Source organism: Engraulis encrasicolus, chromosome 3 (genome assembly GCF_034702125.1).
Source record: "Engraulis encrasicolus isolate BLACKSEA-1 chromosome 3, IST_EnEncr_1.0, whole genome shotgun sequence".
Classification (NCBI taxonomy): Eukaryota; Metazoa; Chordata; class Actinopteri; order Clupeiformes; family Engraulidae; genus Engraulis; species Engraulis encrasicolus.
Window position 1 is genome coordinate 49,765,645 of NC_085859.1, and position 20,813 is coordinate 49,786,457.

Consider the following 20,813-nt stretch of genomic DNA (forward strand, 5'->3'; position numbering starts at 1 on the left):
AATAAACAGATCCAATGATACAGCAGAAATATCTGGATACAGTCATAGAAAAAAAAAAAAAATGATACAGTCATAGATGTGTATAGAAGACTTCTATACACATCTATGGATACAGTAATTTGAACAGGTCTGAAGAATCAAAGTCCGTCGTGCGAAATAATGTGGATTTTGAGAATATTCAGTGTAGCAAACATGGAAGTATTTTCCAATGCCTGTAACATAACCAAAGTAACTTTGTCAAAGTTAATTGATAAGTAGGCTATGATAATCCCACCCCTGCAGTAATCAACACAATTTAAAAACATAAAACATTTATTGAGTGTTCTGCAACAAAATATACTAAAATACAAACAACAATTCATATTATGCTTACAGAAGCATATGGTCAGAGATGAATGAACTTTACAAAAACAACTGTAGCTGTAGTAGGAAACCAGTTGCATTACAAGTGGCGAGTTCTTCAGAAGGCATTGCATAGTGATGATGAATACATTTCTTCACAAGGTTATTAAGATCAAAGCGTAGGTGACGGTCCATGAGTTTATCAGTTCCTTCTAGTTATGTGTTAAGCAGTAGTACAGCTTAAAAAACATTCAGCAGCTTAGTCGGAGGTAACTTCACACTGATAATTAGCCAAATAGTAGTCATACACTAATAATCAATCAGTAGTCATTATTATTTCAGCATGTAATCATTACAAAAGCGAACCAATTCCCTTCAGAAATGACCAGGAGAAAAAAAAACTGATAGTGATTATACCGGAAACATTTTGTGCTAGTCAAGCCAAGCAAAAGTCAAGGTACAACTAGTTCCATTACACAACTCTAAAGGAACATAAATAGGAGAAAGGGTTTTTTTTCCCCCGTTTTCCGTAAAACCGTGCTTGCAATGCAAGCAGAGTGCAAAATGGCACACAGATGTACCTGTGCAAGCTTTCTGTTCTATGCCTCTGATGTGTCTCATCCAAATGTGTTGATGTTCCACAATAATGTTCCAGCGCTGTTCTCTTCCCGTCTCTTAGTTCAGTTGCAGCAATGTGACAACATTTGCAGGACATTTATCTACGCAATGAACCACCCCGAGGCAAAACTATTTCTGCTATGCGCCAAAACTTCAGTCCAGTGCAAAGGCTCAGTCAGTCTCTCGCAACTGCAAATCCAAGCCTGTCAGGTCCCCTCAGTGTCAAAGCAGTTCCTCTGCCCAGTGCCCAGTATGTAGACTGCTGCCTCGTCAGGGGCGTCTGTCCATGCGGAGCAATGTCACCGCTACAGAGCGTAGCGGGGCCGGTGGCAGCAGGCAGCTGGGCTCTGGGGGGGGCTGGCTGGCTAGGAGTCTATCTTGACGTAGACCTTGTCTCGGGAGAAGATTTTGATGGCTTCCTCCAGCTCGGAGAGGCGTCGGTCTAGCTCGGTGCGCCGGGAGCGGACGCCCAGGCTGTCGGCCCGCACCGGCAGAGACAGCAGCTCGCTCACCAGCTCCCTGTGACCTGCCACACACCACCAGACAAAGAGACATCATGGTGAATACAGCACACTGCAATATACCGCCGCTACATCTTCTGCAGGATAGCAGCTCCCTGTGATCTGCCAGACACCACCAGACAGAGAAACATGGTCAATAGACTGCATTTATAGTGGATATAAAAAGTTTACACATTCCTGTTCAAATAAGGGCTGGGCATTTCCAACAACCTCATGACTCAATACCATACAATATGTATATTTTTTGGTATATTTTAAAATATGTCGATTTTTCTTATGCTTAATAGCATTAGAATGCCGTTGCAATGTGTGCAGTTACGATGTAATGTTGCTTTTAAACTCGCTAAGTGTTAATTTATAACTACAAAGACACAATCACACAGAGAAAGAAGGTGAGGGCACTGCATTTATATACCACCAGACAGAGACACATGGTGAATAGAGTACACCACATTTCTGTAGCCCATTCTGCATTAACAGACAGAGAAAGATGGTGAAGGGACTGCAGTACAATGGATATTAAAAAGTCGACACACGAGTCATTCCATGTGGAATCAGACACTTTGGCGACCGGCATGGATTTGTGCCTTTTAGTGACAAGGTAGAACCACGGACCTGTCTTTGCACGAATCTGCCACCAATATTAAGTCACATACAAACCCCAACTCCGGTGAAGTTGGGACGTTTGGTAAACAGTGAATAAAATCAAAATGCTATCATTTTCAAAACATTCAATCTATTCATTAGATGGAGAATAGTGAAAAGTCAACATATTAAGTGTTAAAACCGAGAAAAAATATTGTTTTGGGGGACATATGTACTCATTTCTAATTTGATAAATCCAACACGTCTCAAAAGAGTTGGGACGGGGACAATAAATGGCAGCAAATGTCGAGGAAGACTAAAAACAAAACAAAAGACAACACTTAACAGTTAAATTCATTAACCGATGAGATGATTTTATATAAAAACCAGTGTTAATTCCTATCTTGGACATGATTTCACCAGCTTAAATGGTGGGTGTATTCCTTGTCATGTTTTGCAATGTTTTCCTTTCTGTAGTGCTTACAGTGTGACAGGTCTTGACCAAAAACCCACCATTTTATCACCTGCTGGTCCTTATGATGGAGCCAAACTGTTAAAACATAGTAGAGAATGCAATTTGACCTTACTATGTGGCAGTAATTGAAGATCTCCCTTCAAAATATAATGCATGAGTGGCTTTTCATGCTGTTTAAAACCCATTTATACCATTCAGCACTGTATTTAACTCTACAGATGAGTGAGAACATCTTAACCAATGCACTACTGCACCCGCATGCCATCATGGAGGCTGACTTTTGAAGTTAGCACTAACACAAGTTGGATGGTCCATTTTCACTGTAGCATAGGATGTGCAATGCTCTTTTATTGTCAAAAAGAATGGACTTCTACAACTTCTGCTGACTTCTGTAAGCAAAGGACAGTTTCCCATGTCTTCTGGGTCTATTTCAAGTGAGCTCAGGTGCTTAGGAGAATGTTACACCCCTGTATCATTTGCACGCATTAAGCATTCTTAATATGGTCAATGTTTAATAGCTCTAATTCCTGGAGTGCTAGAGTGAGACTACAGCCAATATATATTTCATGATGTCATGAACCTATACAATGATTTTATTAACAAAAATATGTCTTATATACATTCAATCGTGGTAAATCAAAGGGAATTCAAACATGTATGTAATAACTATGGTAATTATTCCCTTTGCATCTTTAATTCTGAGTGACTCAGCCTCTCTGTGATGATCTTATACCTGGACACCTATATTGTCCGTCAGTACAATTCATTTTGAAATGTTCTTCTTTGTTGTTTTATCTTATTTGGATGTTTACTAAATTTCACTGATCCTCGTCCCAACTCTTTTGAGACGTGTTGGATTTATCAAATTAGAAATGAGTACATATGTCCCCCAAACCAATATTTTTTCTCGGTTTTAACACTTAATATGTTGTCTTTTCACTATTCTCCATCTAATGAAAAGATTGAATGTTTTGAAAATGATAGCATTTTGATTTTATTCACTGTTTACCAAACGTCCCAACTTCATCGGAGTTGGGGTTTGTAGAAATGGGTTTTGACTCCTGTTCAAATGCCAGATTTTTGCAAGACTGATAATTAACTAATAATAACTTTTTGTATAGACTATAAGTATATTATGTGCAATACCACTGCATCTATATACAGTCTTGATCTGCATTTCTGTATTCCACTTACTCACTATGCTCAGCAGTCAACACAGAAGCGAAAAGTGCCCCAACATGGAATTCAACCATAAACTACCCTGTAAACTACCCGCACTTGCTGCTTCTTGCACTTCTGATCAACAACAATTACCCTGCATTTATTACCTACTGTATATACAGTGTGCAATGGAACTACAGTACATTTGAATATAACCTAATGCACTATAGTCTAACACACTGTGTGGACACATGCATTCACACAGTGGTAGTGAAGACTGCTGTGGAAGAGAACAAGTTCAATACTCTGATCAAAAGGATGGGGTTCCACAAGGACACTTCCATCTAGCCTGGGGAGTGTGGAATGGAGCCTTTGCCCGGCTCGGTTACTGGGCAACTCCACACACACACTTGATGCACTGGCGCCCCCTGTCGCCCTCTCCATGCACCTCCCCTCAGCAACTCAGTGTCCCGTTAGCATTCACCTGCTGTTAATGTGTTATGTCATTGCAGAAAACCGTGGCACAGAGAACCGCCTGTTTAAACGCTGTAAAATGCTGGGAGAATTTCGGGTGGACATCCTGGAAAGAGAAACTGTTTAATCTTTCTCTGATTTTTGCTAACTATGAAACAGACAGGACAAACACAAAATAACTGAGTGATTGTTCGAGGGTGAGTGAATTGTTTGTGTGAGAATGTGTACCGGTATGTGTGTGTGTGTGTGTGCACATGTGTGTGCCCATGTGCAAATAATTTATAGTGTTTGCAACAGTGCTTACATCAGGTGCAAGGTTTCTACATTAGGGTGACATTTAAAAGTGTGTACCTGTATGTGTGTGTGTGTATGTATGCATGTGTGTGTGAGACAATCTATGGTTTGTTTGTTTGTGTGTGTGCGTGCATGCGTGCAACTGTGTCACTGATAGCATCAGTGGGTGTGTGTGTGTGTGTGTGTGTGAGAGTACATACTCTGTTTAAGCGAGTGCAGTGTCTGCTGTCTGTCTTTCTCTGGCATCTGTGTGTGTCCGGCTGGGATGGAGGGATCGGGAGTATTCTTCTTCTTCTCCTCCTCTTCCTTCCTCCACTGCTTCTTCCTCTCCAATAGACTACAGGCAAACAGGTGAAACATTAATGCACCGAGTCAACACATCAATCCACGTCTATGGCTAAGGGGTCAATTTTCCCGGCCATAGGGATATGGGGGCCCCAGAATTGGGTCCTCATTAGGGCTGGGCAATATGACGATATATATCGTTATCGTGATATAAAAGTGTATATTGTGACCTTTGTCCTATATCGTTTATATCGAAAACGTATGTAATTGTGGTATATCGTGATATATATCGTTATCGTGATATAAAGTAATCTATATCGCGATATTGTTTTTTCTTCATATCGCCCAGCCCTAGTCCTCATTATTATATTTTATATATTGAGTGTAGGGCAGTGTAGGGGCCTCTCAGATGGCTCTATCCTGGGCCTAGGCAAAGCTGTCAGTGGCCCTGTTCGATACATTCAGGTTTTCACATGAATAAAAATGTTGGATGGATGCTGTATGTGTTGAAGTGTGATGCTGCGTCTTTTCCTTACTGCTCCAAGCATGTACAGCGCAAGGGGGGGTGAACAAAGGCGATACATTTTCATGAACCTTACACAGTGCTTCAAATCTGAACCCCCGTTTTCTATTTATGTGTCTTGTGCTTACAGCTGGGTCAGAGACTCACTATTGTGGCACTTTTCCCTTCTCAGCGCTGGGTGGGATCCTCAGGTTTGTGAGGGACTGAGAGCGCCTGATGACCGTCTTTGACGCTGCCCGCGCGTTGTGGCTCACAAAGTCCACCGTGCGGCCCCTCACCAGCAACTGTAGTGGCATAGGGAACAAGGTCGTCTAAATGGTCACCATGGTTTAGAATTTGCACACAATAAATGTATTAACATCTGTCAGTAGAGGTGCTTTATTGATGCCGCAAGAAATTAAGGAAAAGGGCATGTATATAAATACAAACATACAGTGTATGGGGCAATGGCGTTATTATCTTTTTTTTTTTTTAAGTAGCTGATGTCAAGTGGTACAACCACAGCTAGTGCCCATGTACAAGCAATGAATATGCTTCTTACGTAATCCAGTAAAAGCAAAACAAAATCATTTGATCCATACAATTGTGGCATAACACCCTGACATCTGATACGACAAACGTCATTGGCCCATATTCATCTTTCTGCATGTTTGTCACCATGATTATCACTTTGTGTGATGCATTGTGTGTGTCGGCATCACCCACCTCTGAGTCGACAGGGGTAGCAGTGGTGGGCAGGGCAGTAGTGGAGGCTGGGCGGGGCAGCGGGCGTCTTCCTGACCCCCCAGCAGAGTGAGCCCTCAGGAAGTTCTGACACTCCGGCTTCTTAGGCGGGGTCGTCTCCTGCACGCACGCACGGACCAAGACAGGGAAGTAGAGTAGAGTACTTTTATTAATCCCGAAGGAAATAAGTTGTCTAGTGTACATAATATACAAAAACCTAATACAGGCTATTGCACAACTGGGCACAAGGTAAGCATTAGGTGACTCTCCTATGCTCAATGACCATCCCATACCCATACTAGTGGTGAAATAAACAATGCAATATGAAAGTGATTGGTTGACGGGTAAGCAAATACATTTTAACTGGCACAGGAACAGGTACTGGCACCATTCTGGCTGGCCTGACAACTAGGGAAGCACCGATACACATTTTTTCACTTCCGATCCGATCCCGATATCTAAATTTGGATATCTGCCGATACCGATACTACTCCGATCCAATACCAAAATCACATATATGCATGGGTTTCAACTTGAGGTAGGCCCAAGCAGACTATTTGGTCAGAAAAGGGAGTCAGAGGAACAGGAAACCAATTAATAAGCAAAAAGTAACAAGTAAAAAAGTAACTATCCCATCCTGAAAACTAATATGCAAGTGTTATGATTTCAAATTAACATTGCACCTGACCGAATGTCTGTATCAGGAAAATTCCGATATTTCGGGAAAATTCCGATCCGATTCCGATCTTTGAAATATGTTGATATCTGAACCCGATACCGATACACCGATACCGATATCCCATCCCTACTGACAACAGTTATGGTGTATAACGTCTGTATTTCCTCAATGTAAATCCTGGCCCCCAGTTGTACCCCGTCTCTTTTAGTAACCTGGTTTAAAACTACTTCTTAATAAAAAGTTGCCTGCCTCTTGTTATAGCCTGCATCACAGCAATTGTCTCTTTACCTTCCCATTTACTATAGTTGTTTTAGTTTTTCTTTTTGTATGAAATGCCTCCCTCAAATTGTAGCTTGCCCTTAGTTGAAACCTGGTCCAAACTGTTTTGTTTTCTTTGTGGCAATAGTAGCCCTGGCTATTATTTAAGGAAATGCAGGTATGTGAGGTCACTTCACCTGGAGCTGGGTCATGACTCTGGCTTGGACGTCCTGGTACTTGGGGGAGGTCCAGAGGGCCTTGACGGGGACGGGTCGCGTTCGCTCCTTCTCAGCCTCCTGCTCCCGACACCTCTTCTGGATCTCGCGCAGCCGCCGCACATTCTCCTTGCCAAAGTCACGCACTGCAGACTCTACAGGAAGTGAGAAATAAGCCCATCATTTCATACATTCAACATATTTCAGTAATATTTTCCCTCAGAGTGCTCTAAATTCCTGGCCAGGCAGGCGCCACATGCTAGTGCCTCCACTCAACTTCATTTCACTGCAACTTTCATGCTGATGCATCTGGCTAATACATTTCCTGAACTCTAGACAATGATAAGCTTAGACCCTATGGTAATTGTCTGTATGTCTACCTGTTGTATCTTGACTGTTTTATATTTTACACTGATTATGGAAGCCGTACCAAGATGCTGAACTGAGAACAAATTCCATGAGCCTAGCTGTGTGATCATTTAGGAATAATTAACTAATTAATTCATTCTTTCACTCATTCACACTAAGTTAATTCTTCATCAAAGACATATGTTTTTAAAACATCACAGCTCTGCTCTGACTGTTCCCCAGCCAATGAGGACCGGATGCAGGTAATCTCGAGTAAGAGGAACTAATTCAGGCCAGTGAGATCAGGGCCAGCAAATCCCAAGCTGATCAAACGGAGCCAGTGTCAGTGACGCTTAATCCTCAGACCTTGCCACCACGTCACTCATTTTCACACCTTACCTCAGCATAAGCCTGTTTCATGATGGAAACTCAGAACACATCACCTTAAGGGTTTCGGAGGGAAAGACACAGAGCAAAACGATAATAATAATAATAATAATAATAATAATAATTTCTGACCCTTTAGGCCTACTGCTATTGCAATGGATGATCCAAGGAAAGACCTACTACACATTTCGATCCACAATGTGTCTTTGGATAAAATAAAGGGAGGGGTAGCTATACTTAAGTTACTATAGTAAGTTCAAAGTAATCACATTACTCATAAAAAAGATTCTGGGATTAGGTTCTGGAATTAATTATGAAGTGGCACGCCAGGGAGAGCATCCGGTCTGGAAGCAGTTTCAAGACGAGTCAACAGTTCCTTACTCTGTTTAGGCTGTGGGGCAATGGGGACACCCTCCAAGGTGAGAAGGGAACCTACAACCCCTCTCTGTCCCCGCTCCAGGATGTGTGCCGCGTTGGGTTTGATGCGGGGCTGTGGCCGTGTGGTTCGGGCACTGTAGGAACCTGGATGCATCACAGGGTCTGGAGTCGACAGACCAAACAGCAACGTCGAGGATGCACGGACAGCGTTTCCCTCCAGACGACCTCTCGCTTTCAACACAATTGCAGCATGTTAAAAGGGACATGGGATTTTGTTTACTCTGGGCTAAGCAGTTCAGGTTGAGGTCCAGGTTCAGGTCACACAGGATGTTATATATAACTATTGCTAGGTCTGGGCAAGCAGAGCTGTACTAGGCTTTAATTTTCTTACCAGAGGACGGTCGTCTGTAGTACTGGGGGAACAGCGTGGGGTCCGGAGGGATGGGTCCCGAGATCATAGACGGTCCCTCGCACATGGCAGAGCTGCAACACACACACTTGTCATGGCTCTTTACCAACAAACATGTTCTTGTCAACAACTTTAATCCCGACACGCTGACCAGCTGACCAATGAGGTATAATCGTCTTGTAGTAGGTCTTAACCCTCGAGATATCATGCCACTATAACTGGTTAGACCTAATTGGACGTTTTGCATCTTTTCTATCGACAAAGTCTACAACTATGTGAAGTGGCAAAATCATGCCAAAACAATTATATGAAAAGAGTTTCTAAATTCATGATTGTTAACAGACAACGTTCATACGTTCAGCTGTAACTGACCGACCACCACCAACAACATCGTCGCTAGCTTTTGCTAACAGCAATTCAAGTCCAACGACATCGATGTATGGTTGACTAAACCTGTTCGCTTTTACATAAAATATGGCAAATTACTTCTTCTGTTAATACGGCTTTTGTATTCACAGTTCAATCCTCTTATAGAAGAATACGTACCTTTATAGGGAGAGATGGTGAATAAATATAACTTCGGTCTTGAGCAAATTCAAACTGATGCTGCTGGTTGACACGCACAGTGATGACGCAGACACAACAATCTTGACCCAAACATTTCACCATGGTAACAACTTAAAGAGACAGTAGCGCGGGGTTTATAAGTTATTTGCGAGGCCCGCCCATGCCATTGCAGAGCCGAAAAACTAGCCGCAGAAACAATACCATATCAAAGATTCTCTATTCTGCATTTAAACCGTCTCTGACAATACATTACTTTTTATCTGTTTATATCACTGACTTGTATATAGGCTTATCATTGGTTTATATACACCCATGTAGGCTATATTGAATTTTAGATAGGCCTATATGAGTAGGGCCTATGCAATGATGGCATGGTGTTTTGGCTGCTGGGTGGTCCAAGTGTCTGTGGGCCTATAAATTCAATGGCAGTTATTTCTTCTTTTTTTTTTGATATAATTTCGTTTATTTATTTACGGGGAATCATAACAACAACTCTTTGGTGATATATAGTGCTTTTGATGATCATGACCACATGGCCATAGCTCTGCTGGAGAGCTCCGCGTTTGATTTGCTGCGCATTTTGCGCTATAGAATCTTTGTCGACGTCATAATGGATGTCTGGCGAAATAGAATATTTAAGTGTTGCCGTGTGTTGACTTGAACGTCTCCAGTCTGTCAAGTGAGTGCAGCAGAAACGCAGCAAGTCCTTGCCAGTACTAAGGATTCAATGATGAACTCCTTGAAGCACAAGCTGTCCAACAACAAAACATCATCAACATCAGTTACTCCGCCGAGCGCGCCCGCCTCCCCGTCAGAATGTAAGTTAGCTTTCAGAATGTGTGACTAGGTTAACCTGGTTCTTCTCCAGGCAGATGAAGGCAAGTTGTTACCAGACCTGTGCGAGCTCACGAAGTTGGGCGAAAATGCACGAGGGTCTGCGTGAATACCAGGCTCAATAGGCTTTGCCTTAAATTGTTTGAAAAGGCGAGATGTAATAATGGCACAATAATAATAACAACATAAAAATAAAAATAACAGCATTGTGAGCGCCTTTCAAGATAGGCCTAGCCTACTGAAGGACACTGAACAATATGCCTACAAGTGTGAGGGGAAAAAGTAAAACAAAGCAAAATAGGCCTGAGAACCATTGATAGATAACATTACAAATAGCCTAAATAAACCCAATATGCAGGGCAGGACAATATTCCATTGAAATCATAGTGTCACAATAAGACGGTTATGACCATAAAACAATATCACAGTAAGACCATTAACAGTGAATAAATGGCACCTGTGATGGGAAGGCCTAGGATCCAGTTAGACAGAGTTAGGCTACTTAGTCATAGTACATCTGTCTCTAGTGATTTAAGTCAAAACTATCTTCTAGTCTGCCTATATTATGCATTTAGATTATGAATGAACATGACATGGGATAGAATTTTTTTTTTTCGTCAGTGCCAAACCCACCTGATTAAATTCCCATTAGAAATAAGTTGTCGACTATGTAGGCTACGTTCAAGGAACGTCTATGGCAACAATACATTGCATAAATGCCATCATACATGCGCGACATGGACACTTGATCCATACGACTGCTTATCAAATTCATGCAGCTGTTTTCTTCCCAATGTCAATTACACAATCACGTCAACTACCGGCGCGGAGTGCAAGGAAAGTCGCAGCATTGCGCATGCTCAGTCCGTTGCCCCCTCGCTACTTTCTCCTTCACTGTGCCCTATTGCGCGAGACAGGATAGACAGAAGCGCTGCACAGCCCAGTTGGTCGCCGCTGCACGAGAGAATAACGGTAGGAACATGCATTAGTATAAAATTCAAAAATGGAAATTTGTTGACAAAGGTAGACGGACTAGGATTTGTTGAAAATATTGCTGTAGTTTATACATGTCCTGGGAAATGTGTTCAGTCGCTTTTGCGTTGGATTGGATAGGCGTGCGGTGTGAAGGGGATCCGGACGGTAACACGGTGTTCTTTGGGCCTTTGGCAAGGGCTTCTGCGGCAGCGCTTATAGACTCATAATCAAGATTTTTCTCCCAAAACACACCACAGAAAAGGTCCTGTCGTGAAAATATCGATAAACAATGGTCGCGCATATCAACGCGTAAATTGCAGGCCTATATAGTTGCATAGAAAGTAATTGCAATCGTGGAAAATTGCTGAACGTTTTCTCATTCTCATGTGTTAATGTCTCGTATGCCCATTATGTATACTTCAACTGAGTTTAGCGCTTGTCAGGGAGACAAAGGGGTTTTTTTTTGTCGAGGGGGTCGTCAGATGGTCACCAGAGCCCATTGTTGGAAACGCGTGCACCTCGGACAAATTGTAGCTGCGGTCCTTTTTCCACGGCTAGAGCAGCATCACGCCAGTTCTGACAGCAACACCACTGCCGGTTTAAAGTTCAAGCCTGATGTTTCGGAAACCCATCCCAGGATTTGTATAATCCAATATACTTTGTGGATTAAATAATAATGTGTGACGGCGATTATGGGTAAAATGTGCTGGTGTCCTGTGTGCCATCAATTCAACAGTATTCAATTATTATTATAAAGCATATTTTACTTTATTGATAATTTATGCATTTCCTTTACTTTTGTAATTAGTAGGAGTGCGATTGCACCGCGTCAGGGAATGGTCTTTCGTTTCATTGAGTGTGACCATCAAAATGTAGGCTATACGTTAACCAATGAAGCGTATAGGCTACATAACAACTGCACACTATACGTCATGGGGCTTCTATGTTGAGATGTGAGGCGGGATGTTTGAATTTGCTGATAGATATTGACCATCGTTACCTTTACTGGACATTGGATGGATGGTGCGTTTAGACAGTTGTGTGCTTGATAAATGTGTGGTCTCTGACTGATGAAAAAAAATGGACACTTGCCTTTGTTCTATCCATAGAGTGTTTAAATCAGCCCATTTACCCAAGTGGTAAACCCCCAGTTCAGTCCGTGTGTAATATTAGCGTAATCATTTTCTCAGTTAAACCATACTGTGTTGACATAGCCTATAGTACATAACCCTTGACCTTATACCGTAATGTTTCCAGCCCACCCAGATAGGACCAGGAAATTCTTTCCATAGGCCGATGGCATGTGTTAATGACAAGTGGCAAGTGTGGGCAGGAGCTTTAGGTGACATACAGGCTGGCTGGTGGATTGAATGAACACAGATATTCAGAGTATACAGGTTGCATACTGTGTTGGGGCTGTGGAGATAAGTAAAAGGACCTTTGCAGCCGTGGACTTGCTTCCCTGGGTTAAACGTATACTCTTGTCACTTGACCTTATCTCACTATAGCATAGGCCTTACATGCATACCTCTGGCACATTCTCTCTCTCTCTGTCTCTCTGTCTCTCTCTCTCTCTCTCTGCCATTCACACTCCCGCCACACACCCATGAACATAATATGCGTGGCCTACGTACACACACATATAGGCATATGTTCACACATTGTTCACATATACTGTACATAGATACACATTCTCACCTCAGTAAATTAATCCACAGAAATAAGGGACCCAGGCCTATTTAATGGTATTGTACCAGCTCTCTCTTGCTTTCTCTATCTGACACACCTCCTCCCCCACCCCTCTATGCACCAGTGGCCCAGCCCTCGATGTGCCATGTCATGATAAGTACTCAAGGAATAGTCCCTTGGCGACACCATGGCAGATCTCTCTCTCTCTGTCTGTCTCTCTCTCTCTCTCTCTCTCTCTCTCTCTCTCTCTCTCTCTCTCTCTCTCTCTCTGTCACTTATTCACTCACTCACATACACAATGCACAGACATGCATGTTTGCTCGCACACACACATACACGCACGCACACACACACACACACACACAGTATTTTTTTCTGTTGTGTGTAAGTGGGCTAAGCTTTGAGAGAGTCAGGCCATAAATCTCACCCTGATAAATATGCTGAAACACACACACGCGCACACACACGCGCGCGCACACACACGCGCGCGCACACACACACACACACACACACACACACACACACACACACACACACACACACACACACACACACACACACAAACACACAGGGGCAACGACACACACTGCAGACAAACACATCTTGCCCTTTGACCATTCAGGGTGTCAATGTCACACATGAACCACTAAGTGAATGCATGCACGCGCGCACACACACACACAAGCACACACACACACACACACACACACACACATACATAGCGAGCGAGAGAGAGAGAGAGGAAGACGTTGGTATAGAGACTCAGTTTATATGTACCCTTCTTTTAGGTCATCTGAAAGCTGTGATGTTGCCGCAGCTCTTGTCACAATCAGCAGTCAGTGATTCAAAGTGGGGAGATAATGTGTGTGTGCGTGTGCGTGTGCGTGTGTTTCCTATCGCTAAAGGGGTTGCTCAGTCAGAATCTGGTGAAGCACCAATTTCATAACTTGTCTTGTCACATGGGACTGCGGTGTCGGGTTGGCCCTCTGCTAATTTTAGAGTGTACTGTGTCCCTGGTTTTTGGGCTTGTGTGTGTGTGCAGGCACGTACGGTGTGTGTGTGTGTGCATTCGAGTGTGTGTGTGTGTGTGTGTGTGTGTGTGTGTGTGTGTGTGTGTGTGTGTGTGTGTGTGTGTTCATGCGCATGTATGTCGTGCTGCTGTGTCAGCAGTCTCGCTGGCCTGCTGGTGGGTGGGTGGGTAGGCCACCAACAGCATAATGCCAGGACGAGGGCTCTCAACTGTCACTCCAGCGGAGTGTGTGTTTGTGTGCGCGTACAGGCAAAGGGGGATTCAACAACAGTTCATCTCTCTGTGTGTGTGTATGTGTGTGGAGTGTTAGTGTGTTCGAGAGAGAGTGTGTGAGTTTGTGTGTGTGTGTGTGAACAAGTGCCTGCCATGCAAGTGCGTGTGTCCTTGAAGAAAATGTCACGCAACACAAACTGGGGTGACTCTGGGACGTCTGTGGAATACGGTGGCCTCAACCCCCCCATCCCCCAAACCCATGCCCCCCTCAGGTCACTGTCTAGGCACAGTAATGTCCTGACACCCCCCCCCACCCTCCCGTAGTCTACTGTCTACTGCCTACTGTCCCCCCATCCTGTCCCCATCCAACCCAGATGTCACCGCCGCACATTAGTCACTTCGCATTGGGCCACCGCTGATTATGTCACCACACGCTTCCCCCTGCAGCGGCCGTGAGCAGACGGACACACGCTGTTGCAGGCACACACAGGCCGGCCGGCCGTGCTTGTCACAGTACGGTAGGGAACAAGGCAGGCTTGTAGAGCACATACTATACTACTAGGCTATGTTCCCTCTCTCGCACTCTCTTTTACATTCACTTACCCACACATGCACTATCCACACACACACACACACACACACACACACACACACACACACACACACACACACACACACACACACACACACACACACACACACACACACACTCAGACAGATGCACACACAGGAGCACACACATTTCAACAATCCATCCTGATATATTAATCCTCATGCCCACTGACCGTGACACATGTCCCCAAAAGACCCAGGCAGACAGGCACGCACCAACACACACACACACACACACACACACACACACACACACACACACACACACACACACACACACACACACACACACACACACACACACAGGCATGCATTCATACATTCATGCAGGTACACACACAGTCACACCACTATGCCATCACTCACAACCTTGCACATATACTGTATATTTTTTTATTTAACCCTTGATTAACCAGGAAAAGGCTCTCAATGGCTTTTTTTCCAGAGAGTCCTGGCCAACACACACACACACGCACACACACCGTTATGCCTATGATGTGATGACCTCCCCCTTACTCTTCTCTAAAGAGCGATGTCTGAAGCACCTGTGGAACCGGTGGTGGCTGCTGCCCCTGCCCCAGCCCCAGCCCCTGCTGCGGCCCCTGCTGCGGCCCCTGCTCCTGCTCCTGTTCCTGCCCCTGCTCCTGCTCCTGTTGCTGCTCCTCCTCCCCCTCCTCCTCCAGCTCCTGCTCCTGCTCCTGTTGCTGCTCCTCTCATTCTTTCTGCTGCCTCCCCGGCCGAGGTGCCCCCTGTGGTGGTGACCCCACCGCCTCCACCACCCCCACCACCCACCGCACCGGCACCTCCACCTCCAGCCCCTGAACCAGCACCAGCACCAGCCGCCCCTGCACCGTGCCCTCATCACCCGCCCAAGGGTAGGTCAGAGGATATGGAGGGGGAGGGTGTAAGGGGCCGGACGTGCTCAGGGACCACCAGAGAGATGGAGAGAGAGAGAGAGAGAGCCGGAGGGATGGAGGAAGGAGAGAGGAGGATAACGGCTGAACGGAGAGAAAGAGGAGGATAACGGCGGTACACGGAGAGAAAGAGGAAGATAACGGAGGAAGGAGACAGAGAGAAAGGAAGATAGGGGAGGAAGGAGAGAAGTGACAATGATGTTAGAAGGATAGAGGGAGAGAGAGTTAAGGATGAGGAGAAGGAAGAGAGAGGAGAGGAGGAGGAAAGAAGACGGGTAGAGGGAGAGAGAGACGAGGAAGACGAGAGGGAGGGTAGTGGAGGGAGAAGGGGAGAGAAAGAGAGATGGGAAGTAGAGAGAGGGGAGAAAGAGGGAGAGAGAGAAGGATGGAGGGAGGGGGGCAGAGGAGGTCTGGGTGTATGTGACAAAGGAACATGACATGTCACCACCAACAATCTTTTTAATAATGCATAAACATGTTTACTGATGTGTCCATTTTCACAGTGAGGGCCAGGATTAAGATGTGTGGGGTTTTGAAACAGTGATGCATTCGAACATAATGAAACGATAACACCACAGGGCTGTTGTGCAGATAAAGGAGAGAAAGAGAGACACACAAAGGCATGCGTGGTAACGATGGGTTCAGAGAGAGGGGAAGAAGAAGAGCGATAAATAGAAGAAGAAATGTTTGGGTAGCGGAAGGGAGATGGTTACAGGGCATGAAGAGGGGACATAGGAGGAGAGGTAAAGGAGACAGAGAGAGAGAGAGGTGATGGAGTGCAGACAAGGAAAACTAGAGGAGAAAGGTGTCAAAAACAGAGGAGCGAGAGGAACACCAAAAGAAATAGCAACAGTAAAGCAGGGAGAGAGAGAACAAGTAGTGGAGAAAAAGAGAAAGAATGATAGAGAGAGTGAGAGAGAGGCGAAGGGAGAGGGGAGTCCCAGGGGATTGCTAGCCTAGTGGTCACATGCTACGGGGGCCATGGGGACAATGAAATATGAGTCCCCCCAGGAGCCATATGCTACACAGGAAACAGCCTGCACCATAGTGAGAGAGAGAGAGCAGCGGGGGAGAGAGAGAGAGAGCAGCGGGGGAGGGGGCCGGAGAGACGACACAGCGACAAAACAGTAATCTATAGATGGATACAGGAGAAGATGATGATCTTGGAGATGGTGTGTGTGTGTGTGTGTGTGTGTGAGAGAGAGAGAGAGAGGCAGAGAGAGAGAGAGCGAGAGAGAGAATGTGTCATGTATGTGAGAGAGGGACAGACAGAGAGAGAGAGAGAGATAAAGGACACGGCCATAGAGTTTTCCAGAGTCATGCTAGCTAGCGTATGGCGAGGCTCCCAATAGGTCCATGTGGTCCCTGATGACACCTCCCAGATAAGCTCCTCCTTCTCCTTCTCCTCCTCCCCCGAGTCTAAGGGCGTGTGCTGTGTGTGTGATGTGTGGCCTTTGTGTGTGTGTGTGTGTGTGTGTGTGTGTGTGTGTGTGTGTGTGTGTGTGTGTGTGTGTGTGTGTACGCAAGCGTGCAGCTTGAGTGTATTCTGTATGTTTGCCTTTGATTGCATTACTGCTTCCAAAGTGCATTACCCTGCCACATGTATGTACTACATACTCCACACACACACACACACACACACACACACACACACACACACACACACACACACACACACACACACAATGTAGCGTAACTGTAATGGTAAATGTAATTGTAATGGTAAATGTAATTGTAATTGTAAATGTAAATATAATAAATATAATTGGTAATTTTGTTTTGTCTTGTTATTTGCATGTTCTCTTATGTAGCGGTATTCGCATCTACACATATTGTGATGGTATTGACTATGGTATTATTTTATAGTATGTAGGCTAGGTTATGTCATAAAGTGCACTGCATTGGCCCTGCCAAAGACACAATTGCACACACACGTTCAACAGATGCTCAAGCGTCGTTAAAGCTTGGGAGTGTTGCGTTGCCAGGTAGGCAATCTTGTGCGTCGTTTGTCTATCAGTGTTGCTTGAGGCAAGTGTGGCCCATAACCTTCGAGGGCCCCTCTGCTGAGTGTGTGTGTTTGGTGTCATATCAGAAATCTTTAAAGGGATGTGGGCTGCTTACCGTCGTAACCGTCGAATCGTCCCTTTAACAATCGAGATGTTTTTTTGTCAAACTAAAAGGTGTCTGGGTTTCTTATCCTATCCTGATTTGTTTTTGTGTCTTTCTTTTTCTACCTGTATATCTGTGCTCTGTTATGCTCTCTATCTCTCTCGCTCTCTCCCTCTCCTTCCAAGCTGTTTGTCTAAACTAAAAAGTGTCTGGATTTTTCCTATTCTGCGCTATTGCCTGTCTTTCGTTGTCATTGTCATTCTCTCTTTGTCACTCTCTCTCTCTCTCTCTGTCACTCTCTGTTTCTGTCACTTTTTGCTTTGCTGAGGAGTGCTGTTTGCGATGTGTGTTAATGTGCCTTTTGCCTAAGGCCGTGCCTATAACGTGTGTGTGTGTGTGTGTGTGTGTGTGTGTGTGTGTGTGTGTGTGTGTGTGTGTGTGTGTGTGTGTGTGTGTGTGTGTGTGTGTGTGTGTGTGTGTGTCCGGTTGGGTGGGTGTGAACTCTCTGTTTTTCCCTCCTCACTATTTCCAGTTGTCAAGATGGCCGTGCCTCCTTCCTACTCTGACCTGGGCAAAGCCGCCAAGGACATCTTCAGCAAAGGCTATGGTGTGTACCATGAGCACACACACACACACACACACACACACACACACACACACACACACACACACACACACACACACACACACACACACACACACACAGCCACACAGTCACACACACACACATGAAGATGCAAAGTCACACAGTCACACAAACGTGGAAGGCTGCATAGGCTGATGACAGATGGTCCTCTTTGTTGTGCTAATGTGCACTTTCAAATCAATACCATCAGTGTGTACCGTGTGTGTGTGTGTGTGTGTGTGTGTGTGTGTGTGTGTGTGTGTGTGTGTGTGTGTGTGTGTGTGTGCCATGTGTGCATGCTTGCGTGTGTGTGCACGTGTGCGTGCGTGCGTGCGTGACATTAGATCCATCAATTACACTGACTTAGCTGTCATTATTTCCCAAGAGACACTGTGACTGGGCAGGAAATGGGACCCAACCCCCTTTAGACACTCACACACACTCACACACACACACACACACACACACACACACACACACACACACACACACACACACACACACACACACACACACACACACACACACACACACTAATAACCAGCTGCTTAATAAACCAGTGACCTTTCTGACCTTTTGGTTATGCATTGCTAGCTGCAACTGACCTCTGGAACTAAGGATATGGGGCCATTTAATATGGAACTCTCTAGACAGACACTCCAACAGAATGCCTGTGTTATTACAGGAAACAATGGCTTTGAATAGCTTTTATTAGTTGTATAGTGCTAATAACCTGTATAAAGCCTATATGAGGCAAAGTCCAATGTCACATCCTATAAACATAGAGACACACACTGTGTATACACAACATAGAGACAACGGGCTCATGATGCTTGCTTATATGTGTCTAATAATAACCTTGATACCTAATACCTTTGTGAAGTTATGGTCATGCAATGTCCAAGGTCACTTTATGTATAGGAACATACACAACTCAGACAGTAGCCACATGAAAGATTTGAGAATTTGTAGTCACTTTTTTTTCTTCTGGTGATTTGAGGGCGCTTCAAATCACCATTAGTAAAACAATGAATAGCTTTTATATTTAATTAAAGCCTATTATATCCCGTGGCAGCATAATCCCCTGTTATATTGTGGTCAAATACAGAGATGGGGCACAATATTGTTTAAAAGGTGAATTCCGCTTTAAGTTAATGGCCGCTGCTCAGTAAATACGACAATGCAATTTGGCTGGTGTGTCACAATTGTTACTATTGTCCTGTGCCTGTGTCCTTTAGGCTATGGGACCGTCAAGCTGGACCTGAAGACCAAGGCACAGAGTGGAGTTGTGAGTAGTCCTGTCCCATGGTTTTGTCTCCCTTTTTCTTACCCTTTCTGTCATTTCTTTCTCTTTCTTTCTCACCCCGTTTCCACCTCCCTCCTTCAAATTTCACGGTGTGTTTGAATGCTGTCATAGAATTATACAGAAATAGACACCATCTGAAATGTACCGTTAAACTTGTACATTTATTTGCATTATATAGGCTACAGTATAATTGTGCAGTCTTGATTCAAAACATCTGAGTTTTAGACCTGACTCCCTAAGTGTTGAATTTACACCGCGCAGCACTGTGGAATGAACAAGTGAACATGCCAGACTCAGCCACAGAGACAGTCAGACCAACAAAAGTCATATAAGGATCACTTCCAGAAAGAAAGGCATTAGGATGAGGATGAGGATGATGACGACGATGAGGATGATGATGATTATTACCGTCAGATCTGATGTGGCTCAGATTGCATCCCAGATCTAGTAGGGCCTGATCCTGGATGAAAACGTAATGGCCACCACAGCACAGCGATCGCCCAGGGATTACGGTTATAAATATCTTAAGTCAGTTAAGGCAGCTGAAAATCACTAAATCGGGTTTATCTTCTGTGTTGTCATTGCATGTGCATCACAATAGTACCATCGAGGCACGCAAACATACAGTACACACACATACACATACACATACACACACACACACACCTTTTTATGCCCCACAATTTGACTCATCATAAAACTAGGAAATTGCCCAATGGCATGCACATATTTATTTGAAAGGCGGGTTATGGCACGCCAAGTTGCTAAGCGTTGCCAAGCGAAAGATGAGTGCTTAAAAGTGAAAGGGGCTCAGTGATATAGAATCACAAAACTCCAGTGACTCAGCTGTGGTGAGCCCAAACTACTGTTCCAAACAGTAACACACACACACACACACACACACACACACACACACACACACACACACACACACACACACACACACACACACACACACACACACACACACACACACATGTACGTACATGCACACACACACACATAGGAATCTGTGATTTCAAATCCCAAACCTCCAGTGAGTCAACTGTGGTGAGCCCGAACTACTGTTCCAGATACCCGCCCATGTGCGCACGCACAAATGCACACACACACGCACGCAAGCACGCTCCTACACACACACACACACACACACACACACACACACACACACACACACACACACACACACACACACACACACACACACACACACACACAGTAGTGTAGTAGTTCACAAAAGTCCTAGGCTAACAAGCATAGACTG

The 20,813-nt window shown here is 44.6% G+C and overlaps 2 protein-coding genes across 4 annotated transcripts in view; one reads left to right on the plus strand and one right to left on the minus strand.

Moving 5' to 3' along the window:
* Window positions 1-323: 323 nt before the first annotated feature.
* Window positions 324-9,314, minus strand: enkd1 (enkurin domain containing 1). Its single transcript, XM_063194555.1, has 8 exons — window positions 9,222-9,314; window positions 8,658-8,749; window positions 8,270-8,497; window positions 7,136-7,308; window positions 5,984-6,121; window positions 5,426-5,562; window positions 4,671-4,807; window positions 324-1,486 (listed from the first exon to the last, which is right to left on the minus strand). The coding sequence occupies exons 2-8, from the start codon at window positions 8,740-8,742 to the stop codon at window positions 1,326-1,328; spliced, it is 1,059 nt and encodes a 352-aa protein (XP_063050625.1). The 5' UTR covers window positions 8,743-8,749; window positions 9,222-9,314; the 3' UTR covers window positions 324-1,325.
* A 593-nt stretch (window positions 9,315-9,907) lies between these two features.
* Window positions 9,908-20,813, plus strand: part of vdac3 (voltage-dependent anion channel 3) — a 19,628-nt gene continuing 8,722 nt past the window's right edge. The window contains exons 1-4 of one of the 3 annotated variants that reach the window (XM_063195644.1): window positions 10,966-11,048; window positions 15,124-15,470; window positions 18,151-18,225; window positions 19,482-19,531. In XM_063195644.1, coding sequence (XP_063051714.1) covers window positions 15,128-15,470; window positions 18,151-18,225; window positions 19,482-19,531 — 468 coding nt within the window. In that variant the 5' untranslated portion in view covers window positions 10,966-11,048; window positions 15,124-15,127. Of the gene's footprint in view, window positions 10,061-10,834; window positions 11,049-15,123; window positions 15,471-18,150; window positions 18,226-19,481; window positions 19,532-20,813 lie in introns of those variants that run through there. The other 2 variants (XM_063195646.1, XM_063195645.1) reach the window with 2 other exon arrangements.